The 17681-nt window shown below is 32.0% G+C and overlaps 1 protein-coding gene across 7 annotated transcripts in view; it reads left to right on the forward strand.

The window, feature by feature from the left end:
- The window catches only part of LOC106878324 (calcium-activated potassium channel slowpoke), a 333443-nt gene that overhangs the window by 201256 nt on the left and 114506 nt on the right, over positions 1-17681 (forward strand). For 5 of the 7 annotated variants that reach the window (XM_052978540.1, XM_052978541.1, XM_052978542.1 and 2 more), the window contains exons 13-15: positions 1678-1836; positions 3893-3969; positions 7995-8030. In XM_052978540.1, coding sequence (XP_052834500.1) covers positions 1678-1836; positions 3893-3969; positions 7995-8030 — 272 coding nt within the window. The remainder of the gene's footprint in view (positions 1-1677; positions 1837-3892; positions 3970-7994; positions 8031-17681) is intronic. The other 2 variants (XM_052978543.1, XM_052978546.1) reach the window with 1 other exon arrangement.

The following is a 17681-nucleotide window of genomic DNA, read 5'->3' on the forward strand; positions in this document are numbered from 1 at the left end:
GTTTCTTGAAAGCATCTACCTTATGTATGTACGTATGTATGTATGTATGTATGTATGTATGTACGTACACACACGTGTGTTTTGTGCAGAAGTAATGAAAATAGAGCACAGAGAGAAGGTAGAAGAATAAACAGATAGTATTATGTTGAGACCCAGGAAAATAGAAAAAGAAGGAAATGTCTAATGTTTCAAGTATACACTCTTCTTCTGACAGATAGGATAGAGATGGAAAAGAAAGGAAAAGAAAAATTTGAAAAATAGATACACACATGTAACCAACCATCATGATGTGGTGAAAAATTGGAAGTAGTTGAGCAGTCGCTTTAGGTGTGAGTGTCAAGGGCTACAACTGTGACCTGACATGTATGCATGTGTGCTTATTTGCTTGTTTATTTGTATGTGCGTGTGTGTGCTTGTTTGTTTGTGTGTGTGTGAGGCTGTTGTGTGCATTTATACTGGATAAGCATGTTTATGTGAAAACTGGGGACATTAATGTGTGTTGGGGGTTAGGAAGTGTAGATGTGTCATCATTTTCTGGCTACTATATATATATATGTGTGTGCATATGGATGGCATGTGAAACTAATTGAAGTATATGTGCTAGTGTATGTGCATATTTTTAAGTGTATATGTGGCTTCAATGTGTATGTGTACTCTGTTTAAATGTTTGTGTGGATGGTGTTGGGTATTTTGCTTATAAGAGTGGTGTAGAGATGTAAGGAATTTTGAATACGGGGACTGTGGGAAAGCATGAAATGGGTAGTGTGTATATGAAGTGGTAAAAAAAGTGAAGTTAAACAAACAAGGGGTTGAAAATTAAAACTGTTGGAGATCAAAGTTTAAAAAAGAAAAAACTAATTCCTGCTCCAGATGGAGACAGAACCCAGGAGGCCTTTATACACTACCAGTTTGAGCACACAGATATTGAAAGGAATGCCAAGCCAAGTGAAGTGGAGCAAGACTGGAGTTTCATTCCAGAGTCTTTTAACCTATAAGTGTTAAGCAAACATATATACATATATGTATATCATCATCATCATAATTTAGCATCCATCTTCCATGCTGACATGAGCAGGACAGCTTGACATGATTCAAAATGCTGGAGGACAACATTGAGCTCCAATATCTGTTTTAGCATGGCTTCTGTGGCTGGATGCCCTTCCCACTGCCAACCACTTTACAGAGTACACTGGGTGGTATTTTTTTCATGATACTAGCATTTGTGAGATTACCAAGTAACTTGTAAGACATAGAAAAGATCCGTTGTCTGAGTGGGGTAGTAGTTGAGAGGGAGGTGGCCTTATGCCAGGTTTTGAGAAGCTAAAGTATGATAGAGGGACAGGCATAGGAGATACACAGCTACACCACAATATATACAGGTGGAGGGAAGTAGCTAGAAGGAAGATAAAAATGGTTGTGATGAGGTGTCATAAAGTATCAGTGGCATGATGAACTGTACTCGGTCCACATTGTAAGACATACATAACACCAAAGTCAGACACTCTCTGTTACTGTGTGTGCAAGATGACATAGTCCATGACAATGTCTCCAACCTATTCCAGCTTGCAAAAATGGATGAAAGAACTAGAAATTTGTACATTTCTTTTCCACCATGTGATAAAAAAAAATGATATATATATTTGTCTATATTCTTTTATACTATGTTTTATTTTATAGGTTATGTTTCACGAAACTGAAACTCTTGTTGTTAGCTATTGAAGCACGTCTTGGTGATAGCAGAGAAAGTTCTCTTGCAATTAACCCAGGACCCAAAATCAAAATAGAAAGAGCAACTCAAGGATTCTTCATTGCAGAATCTGCTGAAGAAGTTAAAAGGTATTTTCTTTTGCAGTATTGGTATATGTATCTCTCTAATAATCCTCATCTATATAATCATCTTCCATAAACAATCCACATGTGTCACTCATTACACTGCAACATCACACTTTTTACATATAATCTTTTGCATGAAGAAAAATTTCCCAGCCATTACCAGCAGAAATAACAGTTCCCATCCTATATTTAAACATCATCGTCCTTCTCATCACTTTTATGTCCATTTTTCTATGCTTGTATAGGTTGGACAGCTTTCCTCCAACATAGCATCCCATCACTTATTACATTTCCTTGTCATTTCATTTGTGAGTTCCAGCTTCCTGAGTTCGACCTTCATTGATTTTGCCCATGTCTTCCTCTTCTATTGAATCCTTCCACATGAATCTCCTGACACTTTTTCACCCACTTGTCATGATCCATATGCATTATATCTCCATATCAATATAACTGTTACTCATGCAGACTACGGTTGATTCCTTTTATACCCAATTTTTCTCTCAGATTATCTATGCTTTGTCATTTATGCACAGTAATTATACATATCAAGCAGATCGTATTCACCTCATTTCTTTACAGCCATTGCACATCTTTTGCATTCACTACCATGCAACGTCACAGTGTGTACACAGACATCATACAATCTACCATTCACCCAGAAAACAAATCCCTTTTTTGTTAGCAGAAGTAATAGCTCCCTGGATTTATTCCAGTCTATTCTAATTCTGGCCACTATGCTTTCAGAACACCCTCCCCAACTGCTGATTAGATCACTTATGTAAAAGAAGCTATCAATTACTTCTATAGAGCCTTCTGTGCATTACAAGGAATTTATTTTACTGATTCGCTAAGGCCTCTCTACTTCTGTATTTCTACCACAAGCAAAGTCTCTATTCTCTGTCAGCCTGTCTTTGATTCCACTACACTTCTTATGCACCTATAGATCACATATCTCTATCCCTACTTGAGGTATTTTCAGAATACTACATTGACCAACTGCTTTTTTCAGACTTCATATGCTTAGTAGGCATTTTGACCACATAACTATCTATCTCAGTAGCTTCCTTCTACATTTTTTTCATTTTAAACAAGCTCTCATAGTGAGTCTATCAGATCTCTCTCTTCTCATCACTCAAGGAAACTGCACTACTATTATTTTGGGCACACTTTTCCCCCTGTGACATTTTGGTTTGCTTTGACATACTGCCTTGTAATTTGGAACACATCATGCCTCTAATCCTTCCAGCACTAAACCTTCTTTTTCAGCTACTCTCCATGCTATATACACTTGTTATCTAGCTTCTCTTCTAGTAAAATGGTATTCCTCTTTGGTCCCCAATCTCTTTCAGACTTGTCTTTTAGCTTTTAAGGTTCTATTTACAGTGTTATTCCACTAGCATGCTACTTTTTGTTTTACTGGTGCTTTGCTCCAACCAGAGATCTGGTCAGTAGCTTTCAGCAAATTATCCCATAGAAACTGCCACTTGTCCTCCAAGTTATAAGTCTCTATCATGTCCTTTTTGTCATATATATCATCTAGGATCCATGACCCTATGCAGGGACTCCATAACTATTGGGAAGTAAGGAGAAAATTATTTTCAGACTGGTGACTGGCCCAAGTGCTGGCCAGCAGGAACTCTACTGAAGGTACCCAAGGGTCAAGTAATAATGCTAAAGTGGATGATGGATTAAGACTCTCACCTGAGATGGAACAGTTCTGCTGGCAGGGTTCCTCCCAGTTTCCATCTACCAAACTTCTTCCTTCCCAAGGCATTGTTTGATCAAAGACAATGGTAGAAGGCATTTGCCTATGATGTTAATCAATAGAGTCAACTGTATATTCATGTAGCTTCAAAGTAAATTTATTAACCACACAGCCATGCATATTTCCATTTAGTTCCAAGTTATTATTCTCTGCTATACCAATTAAAACATTTTTTCCAACCTCTCACCCATGAAATTTTCATTTCCATTTCATAATTTAGAAAATCTTGAATTTTAATTAAGGCTTCTTTTATTTTAGTATATTTATATATATATTTCATTGTTGCTGTTATAGGGCTTTCTATTATTGCAAGACTTGCCATGGAGTTGTGACAGATGTTCGAGCAATTAAAAAATGTCGATGTCGACCAGGTAGGGATGTTGTTTTAATTTGCATGTGTCATTATTAATTTCAACATTGTACTAGAAATGAAGAGACAAGTTTGTAAGCTGAAAGGAATTTGAAATATCATTAATTGTTGTGAATCATAAAGTACATGGTGAAGAAGATACAAATGTACAATATTTTATTTTGAGGTTATCAATATGATTTTGTTTGTTTTGAGGTTTGGTATATAAATATATATACGACATACTTCAGTATAATATATTTTTCATATTTTTTGTTATCAATGTGTTTAAATATCTACTGTAGACCTCCCACAAGGAGAATGTTTTTAAAACGCATAAGTCTCAACTATAAAAATGTTTCAGTTAATCATTGTTTAAAATGCACTTCCATTTTTGTAATTAATATAAAAAGCTATAGTGGTATTTCATCAACCACACTGCATTAGACCTTGATCAAAATAAACTCTCATTGTTTTTATTTAGAGAAATAGAGGGAATTATTAAGTTGTGATATTCCCATCCCCGTTCACATGTTATGCAGTTAAATAACCAGATTTCTTGAAAGTAGATACTTCATTTAATATTACCATAAAACATGTTTAACAGTTACACTTAAGACTACATCTCCAATTATAACACCATATAATTTCTGAGTATTGTAATTGAATAGGCCCATGGCTCAGTGGTTAGAGCATCAGTCTCACAATCATGATGCTGTGAGTTTGATTCCCAGACTGGGCTGTATGTTGTATTCTTGAACAAGACATTTTGTCATGGTGCTCCAGTTTACTCAGCTGTAGAAATGAGTTGCAACATCATTGGTGCCAAGCCGTATTGAACTTTGCCTTGGATAACATTGGTGACATGGAGATGGGAGGCTGGTATGCATGGGTGATTGCTGGTCTTTCATAAACAACCTTGCCCAGACTTGTGCCTCAGAGGGGAACTTTGTATGTGCAATCCCATTGTCATTCATAACGAAAAGGGTCTTTACCCATTTTCATTATAACTGAAGTGTGCACATTTAAAGATAATTAATGCTTTATTTAGACACATTGTATCCATTAAAGAATGTTACAGTGTCACTTGTTAAACATTAAAAAGAATAAACTAAAGAATATCCAATTGGAATAAACTCCAGTACCTTTGGTGGATTCAGTACTTTATAGAATCCAAATAGTAGAACCATGTAACTGCTTAAGAATCAATGCAACCAATTTTTTTTCTGATATAATACAAAGCAATTGTAAAATAATTTCCATCTTTTTGGCCATTTTATTCACTATTGAAATACCCTTGTGACTAAGTTCTTAAAAACTGTTGTTAATCTGAATCTATAAGCTGTCACCATCCCTTTCACCCCAATTTGTTGTTCTTGACCAGTACAATCTGGATTGCAATGGAATACATTATTTTTTTTTTTTTTTTGACCCTTTTTAAAAAGAAGTCTTGAAAATGTATTAGTAGTGAGAAATATTCTTTGTTTTGTTTGTTTTTGTTTTTAACTTTTTATGATATCTACCAATATTCTTTCATTTCTTTTGTAATATCATTTCTGCAGCAACACTATCCAATACTGTATGGCACTATTTTCACTTTAGGTTATAAGAACTGTCTGAGCAAGTTATGCCACTTCTTTACAAACTTCATACATTTCAAACAGTACTGTTTTCTTGAATGTTTTCATAAATTTCTCTAATATTATACTACTTCTTTAAGTAAACATTAAATCTTCACTAAATATCTCATTCATTTTCACTGAAACAAAACATACTTTTCTTTTCTTTTTTTTCTTTTGTTACCAAAATTCATTATTTCCAAACCTTTCGTGTGAAACTATCTACATACAATATGATAATGATAACAAATGCCTCCACTCAATTTTTTCAGTAGAAAATCATGTAAATTTTACAGTATAAACTCAAACATGTTTTAATAAACTACATAATAAGTTAAGTAAATATTTTAAGTTTATAAAAACACTTTCATATACTGAACTAAATAGTTTAACATTTTCATTTTCAAGTAGAATTAAGACTTTTTTGTGTTATGCTTATTGATTCCATGTGTTTTATCTAATATTAAGAAAAATCTTTTTCCTTTCTTTCTCAAACATTAACAATTTTTATTTGTTGCAAATATGAAAAGTTTTATCATCAAAAACAACAGCTATTTTAGTTCATCTTCTCACCTAATGCTAACTTATTCCATGGTGCAATAATGGCAGCAGAATACAAAAAACTTACAAATAGGAAGAATTATTCCTAGTGAAAAATATATTGTACTAGCAACGAGACTGAAATCTTTCAACTGCATTATCTAGAAATGAATTGTATAAGCCATATCAATGAAAAACCCTAAATATTGAGAGAAAGCAAGAAGCATTTAAATGTTTATCTTCATTAATCATATGGCAAATAACAAATTCATATTATCAAATTAAAACAAAAATTAGAGATAATTCAACATGAAATTGTCTATATATTTGGAACTAGTATGCAATTTATTATAGATAGTCTAGTTGTATGAACTAGATAACCAGACTTGTGCCAATGAGTAAACCTTTTACATGGTTGCTTATTCTGCTAGAAATAGTAACCAAATTGCCAAACATCATTTTCTAGCCTGAAAAAAAAAAGACGAGCGTATTGGACAATGTTGGATAATGTAGACTTAGATATGCAATAAACCAGACTGGTTACTACTGGAACATATTTGGCCATAGGTTTGTCTAGTCTGTGATCACCTAAAGCTAAACAACAACAAAAAATGACCAGTCCTTAATAAGTATATACATATGTATATAATATCATTCATGTTGACCACATTGGTCAACAAAACTGCTGAAACATAAAAATTAGAATTATGCTATTCCTCTCCAGGGACAGAATATATTTCAGTTCTAGCCTGCTGCTGAATTTATATGAAGCACAAATATCCACTACCCTGGAATATGACTCAAATATATGAATGATGCTCCTTACCATATACACACATATCAGCCAATGAACAGGCTCTCTATGTGATCACTCAACATGCTTGAAATGGCAGTTAAATATTATTCAAATCACACCCTGCTGACCTACAGAAGATAAAGACAATGTCATCTTAGATGCCTTGAAACAGTTGGATTGGTCATGGCTTGCATGCCTTTGATTATAGGTCTGCTTAATTGGGGTGACATGGAATTAAATAACAATATACACATTCTAGATTGCATACTTCTCTACATGAAAGCTATCTATTTTATAGATAAGACTTCACTCATGAGTGCTCTACAACATCTAACTCCATTATCATTCTTCTGCAGTTGCAATGCAAAAGTTTCTACTCTGCATATACAATGCCCTTAACTTGACCATCAGAACAGATTACTAGTCCTTTAACTTCATCTATCTCCAACCATCACCACAGAAGAGCATTGTTGATACTCAGACTAAGAATTAGAAACATACAAATATATGTCTGCATGGGTGTGTGTGCATACACACCTCACACCTATAGATAAATATCTATATACATATATATTCATATATAGATACATATAAATAGCACAGTATTCACTTGATAGTAATTATAGAAGACAAAGTAAATTAATCATAATGTGTATATCATTGTGACACTGACTAGCTATGTCATAAAATTTAACAACCAGAATAACAAGCAAATCAATAAAATACCATAAACTTCTATGTATAACCCTTCATCATATTTTATTGCTGCTAGCTATTCATTGCAAATTTATCTTTTCTCAGCTTCTTCTCATACTGTTTCCATTATAACATAACAAAAAAATATTCTTTTACTTACAGCATGCCTTTTTTTAACATTTCATATATTCAAATGGTGTTTTAAATATCTCATAAATCCATCAGTTTCATTAACTCATCTTCATATATATATTTTTTTATTTTCCTATTAATATAGTATAACTTAATTTCCTGATTCTATTAACCAACTGAAGTCCCAGACTTGAACAATTATGGAGTATTGATTAAGATAACCATACTTATTATTGTTTTCAAATTTCTTTTTCCCTCTCACAGTTGCATTATTCCGAAAAGGAGCATCCGCAGTTCTAGGTAGAGTGTAATATTATCTTATCTGTCACTGTTAGCAGTCAACTCAGTCAAACTATTTCTCTTAGTGCTAACAACAGACTCTGTTGGGTCATACTTGTTAATGATAGTAAACAGTTTTCATTGGGTCATTCCATCTAATGGTAACAACAGATTCTTTTGGGCCATCCCATCAAAAATGTAATAATAGATTCTGTTGGGCCATTCCATATAATGGTAACAACAGATTCTTTTGGGTCATCCTATCAAAAATGTAATAATAGACTCTGTTGTTCATTCTACCTAATGATAACAACAGACTCTATAAAGTTATACTCCTGAATGATAACTTGGGCCTCTATTCAGCCATTTCAACTGGTGGGAACAATAGACTCTGTTGAACCATTTCTAATGCTCAGAACTGACACTGTGCAGCTGTTTCATCTAATAATAGCTTCAGTCAGTGTTGAGCGATTTCATATAATGGTAACAACAGGTTCTGTTTGGCCATTCCCCTTAATGGTTAAAAAACAGCCTCTGTTGCACCAATCTTCTTCTCATTAGCATTAACAGAATCTGTTCAACTACTTTCTTTCTTTTTAGCTGCTTCTTTTCTTAACTAAAATAATGACTTCAGATATTTTAATTTGGGAAAACTCTTTTATTTTATCTATTTGTTGCTTTAAGTATGGTTCATTTATTGGATTATTGGCACATATATTGATTTTAAGAATATCTAAGCTGGCTTCTACTCATTGTATTCCTGATAAGGACTCATTTTCGTATGACATTTTTTGTTTTTTTCATGATTCATATAAAAATACTAATACACAACTACAGAAATTTAACTATTTTTTTGCTTTCATTCTAAACTTATCCATCTATAGATAATTTATTATGAGGAATTCAGTTCTATAAATCTTTGAAGAACAATCTCAGTTTTTCTCTCTAAGATGTGCCAGTAAAACTTGTAAATGACTTTAGTATTTTTTATATGTCACAAAGTCTGGTCCATTGATATTTGTCGCTGCTGTGCATTATGTATTTATTATTGTACTTTTGTTTCTTTTCTAAAGGTGAACTTTTTATTCGCTTTTGGTATTTTCATTTCTGTTATTTGTCTTGTCATTCTATAAATAAGTGTATATACAAACATATAAATACAAACATACACACACACACACACACACACACATACATACATACATACATACATACATACATACGATGTATATAATTAGGCCTTTCTGCACTATTCAGAGTTTCATGTAATAGATGTTTCATCATGATATGTGTATAATGTGAAACTCTAAGTAGCAGTGCAAAAGGCACCAGTCAACTACATTAAAAAATAATTCTATAGTATTGAGTACTCTTTCTCTCATTCATGACTGTATATATATAAATATATACATATATACATATATATATATATATATATATATATATATATATATATATATATATATATATATATATATATATATATATATATATTGAATAGCTTGTTTGTAATCTTATTCACAGTGATATTGTATAAGAACATCTTTGTGTGTAAAGACACTGATATGTACACTTGTATTTATAAAAAGAAATCATTCTATATGAATACTATGCACCTTTGACATTCTGCATCACATGTATGTCTCATGATAACTTGTATTTGTTTGTTTTTTGTTTTGTTTTTCATTGTTTACTTCAAGTTTTTTTTATATATTTATCTTTGATTTATTGTCCCAACTCTTCCCAAAATGTTCTTGTCTTTTGGGGGGGTTTTTCTCCAAACTTCATGAAAATACCTTACTCTATTTGCATTTAAATCTCATTAAAAACAACTTTATCTTTCATCCTCTAAGGGAGATTGATAAATTAAGTAGCAGGCAAATGCTGAGGTTGATTCAATAGAAAACACCTTTCCCCCAAATGTATGGCTATGGTGGCCTGTTTAAGAAATTATTCTAGTGAACAGAATCTGTGGGACAGGGGAAAAAAATGCTTTCCAGTATTTATTCTGGTTCTTTAACTTGTAATTTCAAATTCCATACCAGTCACCTTTGCCTTTTATTCTTCTGAGGTTGATCAAATAATATACTAGTCATATGCTAAGATCTATGTAATTAATTGTTCCCCCTTATTATTATTGTTGTTGTTATTATTATTATTATTATTATTATTGTTATTATTATTATTATTAGTAGTAGTAGTAGTAATAATAATAATAAGGCAGAATCATTAGCACACCAGGCAAAATGCTTAGTGGTATTTTGTTCATCTTTACGTTCTGAGTTCAAGGTCATCTTTGCCTTTCGTCCTTTCAAGGTTGATAAATCAAGTGTCACTCAAGTACTGAGGTCAGTGGGATCGACTTACCTCCTTCCCACAAATTTCAGACTTTGTGCCTATAGTAGAAAGGATTATTATGTTTATTAAAGAGCTGAAGGATTGGTAGAATCATTAGAGCTTTGAACAAAATACCTTGGGATAATTAGTTCCTGCTCTTTACATTCTGAATTCAAATCCTGCTACAGTCAATTTTGCCTTTCAGAGTCAATAAAACAGAATGCCAATGAAGTATTGAGGTTGATGTAATTGACTATTTCCCTCACCTATAATTTGATGCTTTTTGCCTTTGGAAGAAATCATTTTAATCATTAGAGCAATGAGTTGGCTGAATCATTTGTGTCAGAAATAGTACATCACAGTATTTCTTCCTACATTTATGTTCTGAGTTCAATATCTTCTGAAGTCAGCTTTACCTTTCCTCTTTTTGGGTTTGATGAAATAAAGTATCAGCCAAGTTCTGGGATTGGTGGTATCAGCCAAATCCCTACTTCTGAAATTGCTGGCCTTATGCCAAAATTTGAAACCATTAATTATTATTATTGTTGTTTTTATTATTATTATTATCATTATTATTAAGGCAGAAGCTGGCAGAATTGTTAGTGCACAGAACAAAATACTTAGCTGTAATTTGTCTGTCTTACATCCTGAGTTCAAACTCTGCAAAGGTTTCAGGGTTTATTAAATGAGTATCAGCTGAGCACTGGAATCAATGTTATCAGCTAGCTCCTCCAAGGAAATCTCAGGCCTTGTCACTATAATACAAAGGATTTTATTATTACATTTTCCAATTTTTTTTTTGTAACCATTTAATATATTGTTACTTTTTCCCTACACATAAGGTAAGTAATGTTTCATTTATAATTCACCTTTGATTTTATTTATTGATCATTGCATTAATTCATTCTTTGCTAAAATTAAATATATGCAAAATATGTCCCTATACATGCTTTTCTGATTTTTTTTTTTTTTTCAGTACATATTTTAAATATCAGTGTTTATTTCTACAGGCTGTTACTACTCTAGCTATGAAAAATATTCTTTTTCGTTGTTTATTATTCATACAGTTGTTTTTGCTCCCCTTTCTTTCTTTCTGTCTCTCAAAATTTTTGAGATAATTCATCTTTATTTCTTTTTACAGCATCGGGTAAGAAAATACAGCACTTTGTAACTATTATGGTTAGATGGCAGTAATATGCCACACACATCTTGTGCTTTATTTAATGCATTTAAATCATTGTAGTTATTGTTGTTGTGGTTTCAACCATTGTATCTTTTGATTTTTAATAGTTAGTAAAGCCATGCTAGTAGTTGATTGGTATACCCTTTGTTTGCATGAATTGGATTTACCCTTTAGTTTGTGTGTGTGTGTGTGTGTGTGTGTGTGTGTGTGTGTGTGTGTGGATATATATGTTTATATATTTGAGTTTTTTTCTCAGTTAATGTTTTATGGCTGTTGTAAGTTGAATAAATGATATCATCCCAGTTTATATTAGATATAACAAACCTTTGCCAGACACTGTACACACTCTAACCCAATGGTATATTGAGCACTTTTATGCTTTGTTCCACAAAATATAGAAGATATATTACTCACTGTATTTAGTCTTGTATATGCTGTACCCTATACTTTGCATGGAAAAGCTGATCCAAATTTGTTATTATCTAATTCTGCATGGAAGATGAGACTAGAAGGGTCAGGGAGCTTTTCAAAATTGTATAACATGTGTACCGTTCTTAGTAGAGTTAAACAATTAAATTTTTAACACATTGATTATAGAATAACCACATCATGCATAATACATAACCAAAAATTATATTATGATATCAAAGAAAACCATTAAAGCAAATTTAATAAGTCATCAATTAACGTTCAAGGTTAAGCTCAATTATGAAACCATCAATCAATAACAAAATATTATTAATTACAACTTTAAGAAATCAATGTTAAAATCAATTTAAAAGTCAAAGTTAAATGTTTCCTCATCACTGATGCTAAAAACGACCTCCTATTTCTTGTATCAAATGTTTGTCTGCATCCTATGATGTTATTAATTCATCCATCTTCTTATGTTTTGGTTGTGTTGGTCATTAACTCGCAAATAGTAATCTTCAGAAGCCCTCTATTTTCAAGAAGCTCTAAATTACTATCTCATTAGAAATATCATTCTATGCATTCTTCACCCATTATTTTATAAGGGACACACTTGGTTTCTTGAAGTTGCCATTTTTGGTCAGTTTCTTTTAGTATGAAGACATTCAGGTCATCTGCATCTGACACATTCTATCCTTCAATAACTTATTCAGCACCACATCCTTCAGATGACAGTGAGGCAATCCAAGGTTGTGGTAGAAGACATCCAAGGTGTTGCACAGTGGGATGAAGCCTCAGACCACATGAGTGTGAGATGAACTTATCATTTGGCAATGCTTGTAACATTACATGTATGTCTAAACTTAGCTAAGCACTTACGCATTCAAACATACATGTACACACATATGCACTCATACATATACGCACAGGCTCTTCTTGATATATAGAAAAGGTGTAGGTAGAAACTCCATAAGATGTACCCGGTGCAAGCTATGGACACATAAGAGGTGCAGCAATATCAGAGGAAAGTTAACAGGGAAAATGGTCTCTGTGTGTGGCAGATGCACAGGTATAATAAACACTAGAAATATACAGAAAATAGATTCTACCAGATGCCAAGTGGGATATCTAGAAGATGATGATTGCTTTCATTATCTAGGTGACCAAGTCAGCAGTAGTGGTAGATGCCCTGAGAGTGTAGCTGCTAGAGTAAGAATAGGTTGGGCAAAGTTCAGTGTGCATGTATGACAGAGTGTAAGCATCTTAAGAGAAAAAAATGGGTATAAGGGGCATCAGATGTGGTATGTAAGAGAGATGACTGTGCTGATATGGCCATGTGATGTGTATTTACTTTGTTATATTGTTTAGTACATCAAAAGAATTGACATTGTTAATCAATTCATGTGTTACTTTTTCATTAACTTAATTCCTTTTGATTAAAGTGCTCTGGTTAATTAATATAGAATAATAGAAATTTAGCTTTAATTAACAGAGATCCAACTAATTATTCTGGGGAAAATATCTTAAGGAAAAACACAGAGAATAGTGAAGATCTCTGCAAAACTTTGGAGGAAAGGGAGGGCAAAAGGAGAGGAAAGAAAAGGAGGGGGAATAATTGGTATATAGAGATAGCTATAATCACAGCAATCATAACCTATAAATGCTTAAATAGAAAAAAAATAGGGTAAATCTAATGGAGAAAGTAAGCAACACTGTTGGCAGAAGATGGTGTTGACATAACAAACAAATAAATGTGTATACTAGACTAATGAAAGTAGTTTAGGCTATAATCAGTGTCAACATAAAGGATATAAATATTGTAAAGATACCACCTAAGGTTAAGAGCAAACTATAAAATTAGTTCATTATAAAATATATAAAATTACAATCATTGGTGTATGCCATTAGAACTAAAGGTACACAAAAGTAGCTTAAATATGATCAGTTATTAGTATTAGCAGTATTAAGCTATGCTAGGCTACCTAAATATAATCTATGACTCTTATTACTAGTAATTAAGGTCTGTATTGTAAGTTATAGATATGTATCTAGACTCAGAGAAGACTTTATAGAATTGGCTTAAAGTATAAGAAAGTTCTATGGATAGAATGTAAACATTTGATCCTTAATTCATCTGATCTATTAACAGTTTAAGATTTCTGACAATTCCTAACAGCAAAGATTGCAATCATATCTATCACTTACATAAGGCTTAACATGTCTAGCAACATTTCACATTAGAGGGTACTCAATATTTTTGTCCTTTAACTCCCAGACTTTCACAGAGAGCAATATTGTTTCCACTTTATCTCTCCTTGTAAATGTGTGATTATAAATCTTGATTTAAAATTAGAGGAAATGGATCCTACATAAGTGAAAGTCTATAGATTAGTTTTACCATTACATTTATACACAAGGTTTTGATCAGGTATTTATTTCCTAGCATTTCTTCTAAAAATTGCATAATCTAGTTAATGTCAGGATGGAAATATTGTGGGTTACATAACTCATACTACTACGCAGTACACAGCTATAATCAGTAGAGTGTGCAGTAGCCACTCCATCAACACTTACATTACCATGATTTGTACTGTTGCTTTGTATATATGCATATATACGCAAAAATATATGTATGCATACATCATATCAAAAGCAAGTAATATAAGCGAAACTCCGTTGGGTTTGACAATGAATATTTACAGTTGTTCAATCAACTGAACTTACCAAAGTACTCAATATTCACCTATACATGGAACATAGTATATAATTTTAGGGTTCTGTAGAAACTTCTATTTGATGGCTTTACATTGTATCTAGGAATCTGGACACCACAATCTTCATCAGACTTTTGAAATAGATCCAGATATAAAAGATAAGTTTGCTTTTCCTACAAACCATAAAACCATGGTGCAGGAAAAACCAAATGCACTAAATATATATACATATGTATGTGCATACACTTGTATGTATAAGCACATGCATTATTTATGACTAGGCCTATCTGTTTCAAAAGTAATAAAACTTGTCTTTGTGTTACCATAATTAATGTAATAATTATAAACTATATAAGTTTTAATTACATGCTTTGCTGTTTCATTTGTAGATTAGATTAGAAATACATAGTTTAACTATTAACATTCTAGATTGCAAATTTTGGTGTTGATGTTGTTTAGTTGGTTTTATTTGTTATAGATTTTTAATACCAAAATTCCCTATGGAATATTCAACAATGAGGGAATATATATATATATATATATATATATATATATATATATATATATATATATAAAAGATAAAACTTACTTGGAAGAGGATGCATAGCATTCAATCATATAATAATATAAATAATATATATATATGCATATATACATATGTATATGTACATACTTACATCTATACGTGTGTATATATATATATACATACATATATATTTTTTACTTCAGTTACCGACCCATTTTCTCTTTTGCTACTTTTATTATCAGCTGTTATTAGAGTAACATAGATTGGCTGCTGAAGTGAAGATATTAGAAAAGTTTCAAGTTAATAGACAATATTATGAAGGGTGGTACTAAAAATGATGAAGATGATAATAATGCTATAGTTATGTTGGTTGTAATATAGTTTGAATTATCTTCAGTATTTAGAATGATGAATGTTATATTTCTTGTGAGACAACTGCAAGAATCAAATCAAACAAACAAGATAATTGTGTATTTGTTGACCTATAAAAACCTATGATGATGTCCCACACTCTTTAGTGTGATAATTAAAAAGAAATCTAGGTATGTATGAATGGTAAATGACAAATATTTATGTTATTAATGGTAAGACAAAGAGTCAGGGTTATTGTAATCTCAGACATATAGAGGAATGCATGGTGTGTCATAACCAGTTTTCTTTTGTCCATTCTATTCTATGAAACAGTTACAAATCAAATACCATTAAGAACTTTTTTATGTTAATGATTTGGTTCTTGTTGCAAAATATTTTGAAGAACCACGGAAACCAGAAGCTTTGAAGAGTAAGCTTCATTAAATGAATTGAAGATAAATGTGGCTATCATAAGTTAGAATTAGAAACTACACCTTCAAAATCAAGAAGAAGCCTTGTTCACTATGAAAGGAAAGAAAATCATGGAATTAAATACTATGAGGTTTGTGGAACAATTGTATCAGCAAAAATAAAGAAAGGTGCAATGAGATCTCTGGTAGATTGACTGAAAGCTGAATTTTAAGTGTAACACATGAGGCAGAATGGCTTAGAATATAAGAAATCATGACTTTAAACCAGAAATTTTTCAGATGGCACATAGATGTTGTTGGCAGAATTAGTGATAGCATAATTACTAGGAGGTTGGAATTAATGATTTTATAGTGACTATGATGTAGATAGGAGATAATTTTATAGACGTGATATTGCAAAAAAAATAATGATATATTTTTACCATGCAAAAACCAGATTATTTAGCTAATGTTTAAGAAGTGTTATCCTGTAATTTTAGCAAAACATGAGCAATGAAAGAGAAATTGGACTTTGTCTATAAGATGATTCTTGCTAAATTAATGATAAAGACTATACAAGTATTCAAGAAAGCATTAAGGAACATATAACAAAAGAATATTGAATATGCTAGGTAAAAAGTGCTGTGAGTTTGTGATAACAGGTTCTTATGTTAAAGATAAAATAAGGAATTCCTAGGAAGAATTAGTTCAGAATTCACAATATTTAGCTTCAGAATTGGAAAGGGAATGACATAGATACATAAAAAGAAACTTCATTGCAATCCAGTGACGATGATTAGTTTCTCTACTGACATATATTAGAAATTCCTCAAACAAATAAATAAGTTGTATAATAGTGTTTACTTAAGTGTAATTTTGTTGGAAACTCCTATTTAACTTGCCAATTAATCAATATAGCTTTTCACATCAGTGACTATGGAAATGTTTCTAAACACACTTAAGTGTTAATAGCAGGAGATACCAGCTTCTCAGTCAAGTAGAATATATTATGCTCGATTTGGCATAGGATGACTTGTCTATTCATTCACAACCACGTGGTGAAATTATAAACACACAAGGAAAAACAATCTGGCTGGAAAGGAATTTATTTTCAACAATGTATCCTTAATGAATGTTCTAATAGTTGTCAATGCTACTGTTTTAGCTGCTACACTATTATTGGTATGTCATGGTCTGAAAAATTTGCCTCATTTTATAAACTAGGGTGAGCACAAACATTATTTACTCTTGTGCATATGAAAACGGAGTGAGTAGTGGTGATCCTAAAGGTTTTCAGATTTTACAGATTTATCTTTAGGTGTGCGGATAATAATCAGTTGAGGTTACAGAGTCACTGCAGGAAATACACTTTCTTGTTCTGAATACAAATTCACACACACACACACACGCATGTAATTTTCAGCATATGAGTATTTGAAGGAAAGGGTTAAAAAAAAAGAAGCTACATCTATTTGTGATGGATGAGTGAATGTAATTTGAGTCCAGGTATGGATTTTGTTATGAAGTCACAATAGGGATAATTATGGTTTGGATTCTGCCTGGGATTGTGTTTGTTGATCACAGGATATAATTCTTTTATTGTTTTGCTTCCTAACTCAAATTGTTTAACTGCATTATGACACATTTTATACCACTCAGATCAATCTAGGCAATAACTTTCCCAAGATGTTGAATAAAGCTGTAGGGATTGTCTCAACTTATCTTTATATATATATATAT

This window comes from Octopus bimaculoides, chromosome 2 (genome assembly GCF_001194135.2).
Source record: "Octopus bimaculoides isolate UCB-OBI-ISO-001 chromosome 2, ASM119413v2, whole genome shotgun sequence".
Classification (NCBI taxonomy): Eukaryota; Metazoa; Mollusca; class Cephalopoda; order Octopoda; family Octopodidae; genus Octopus; species Octopus bimaculoides.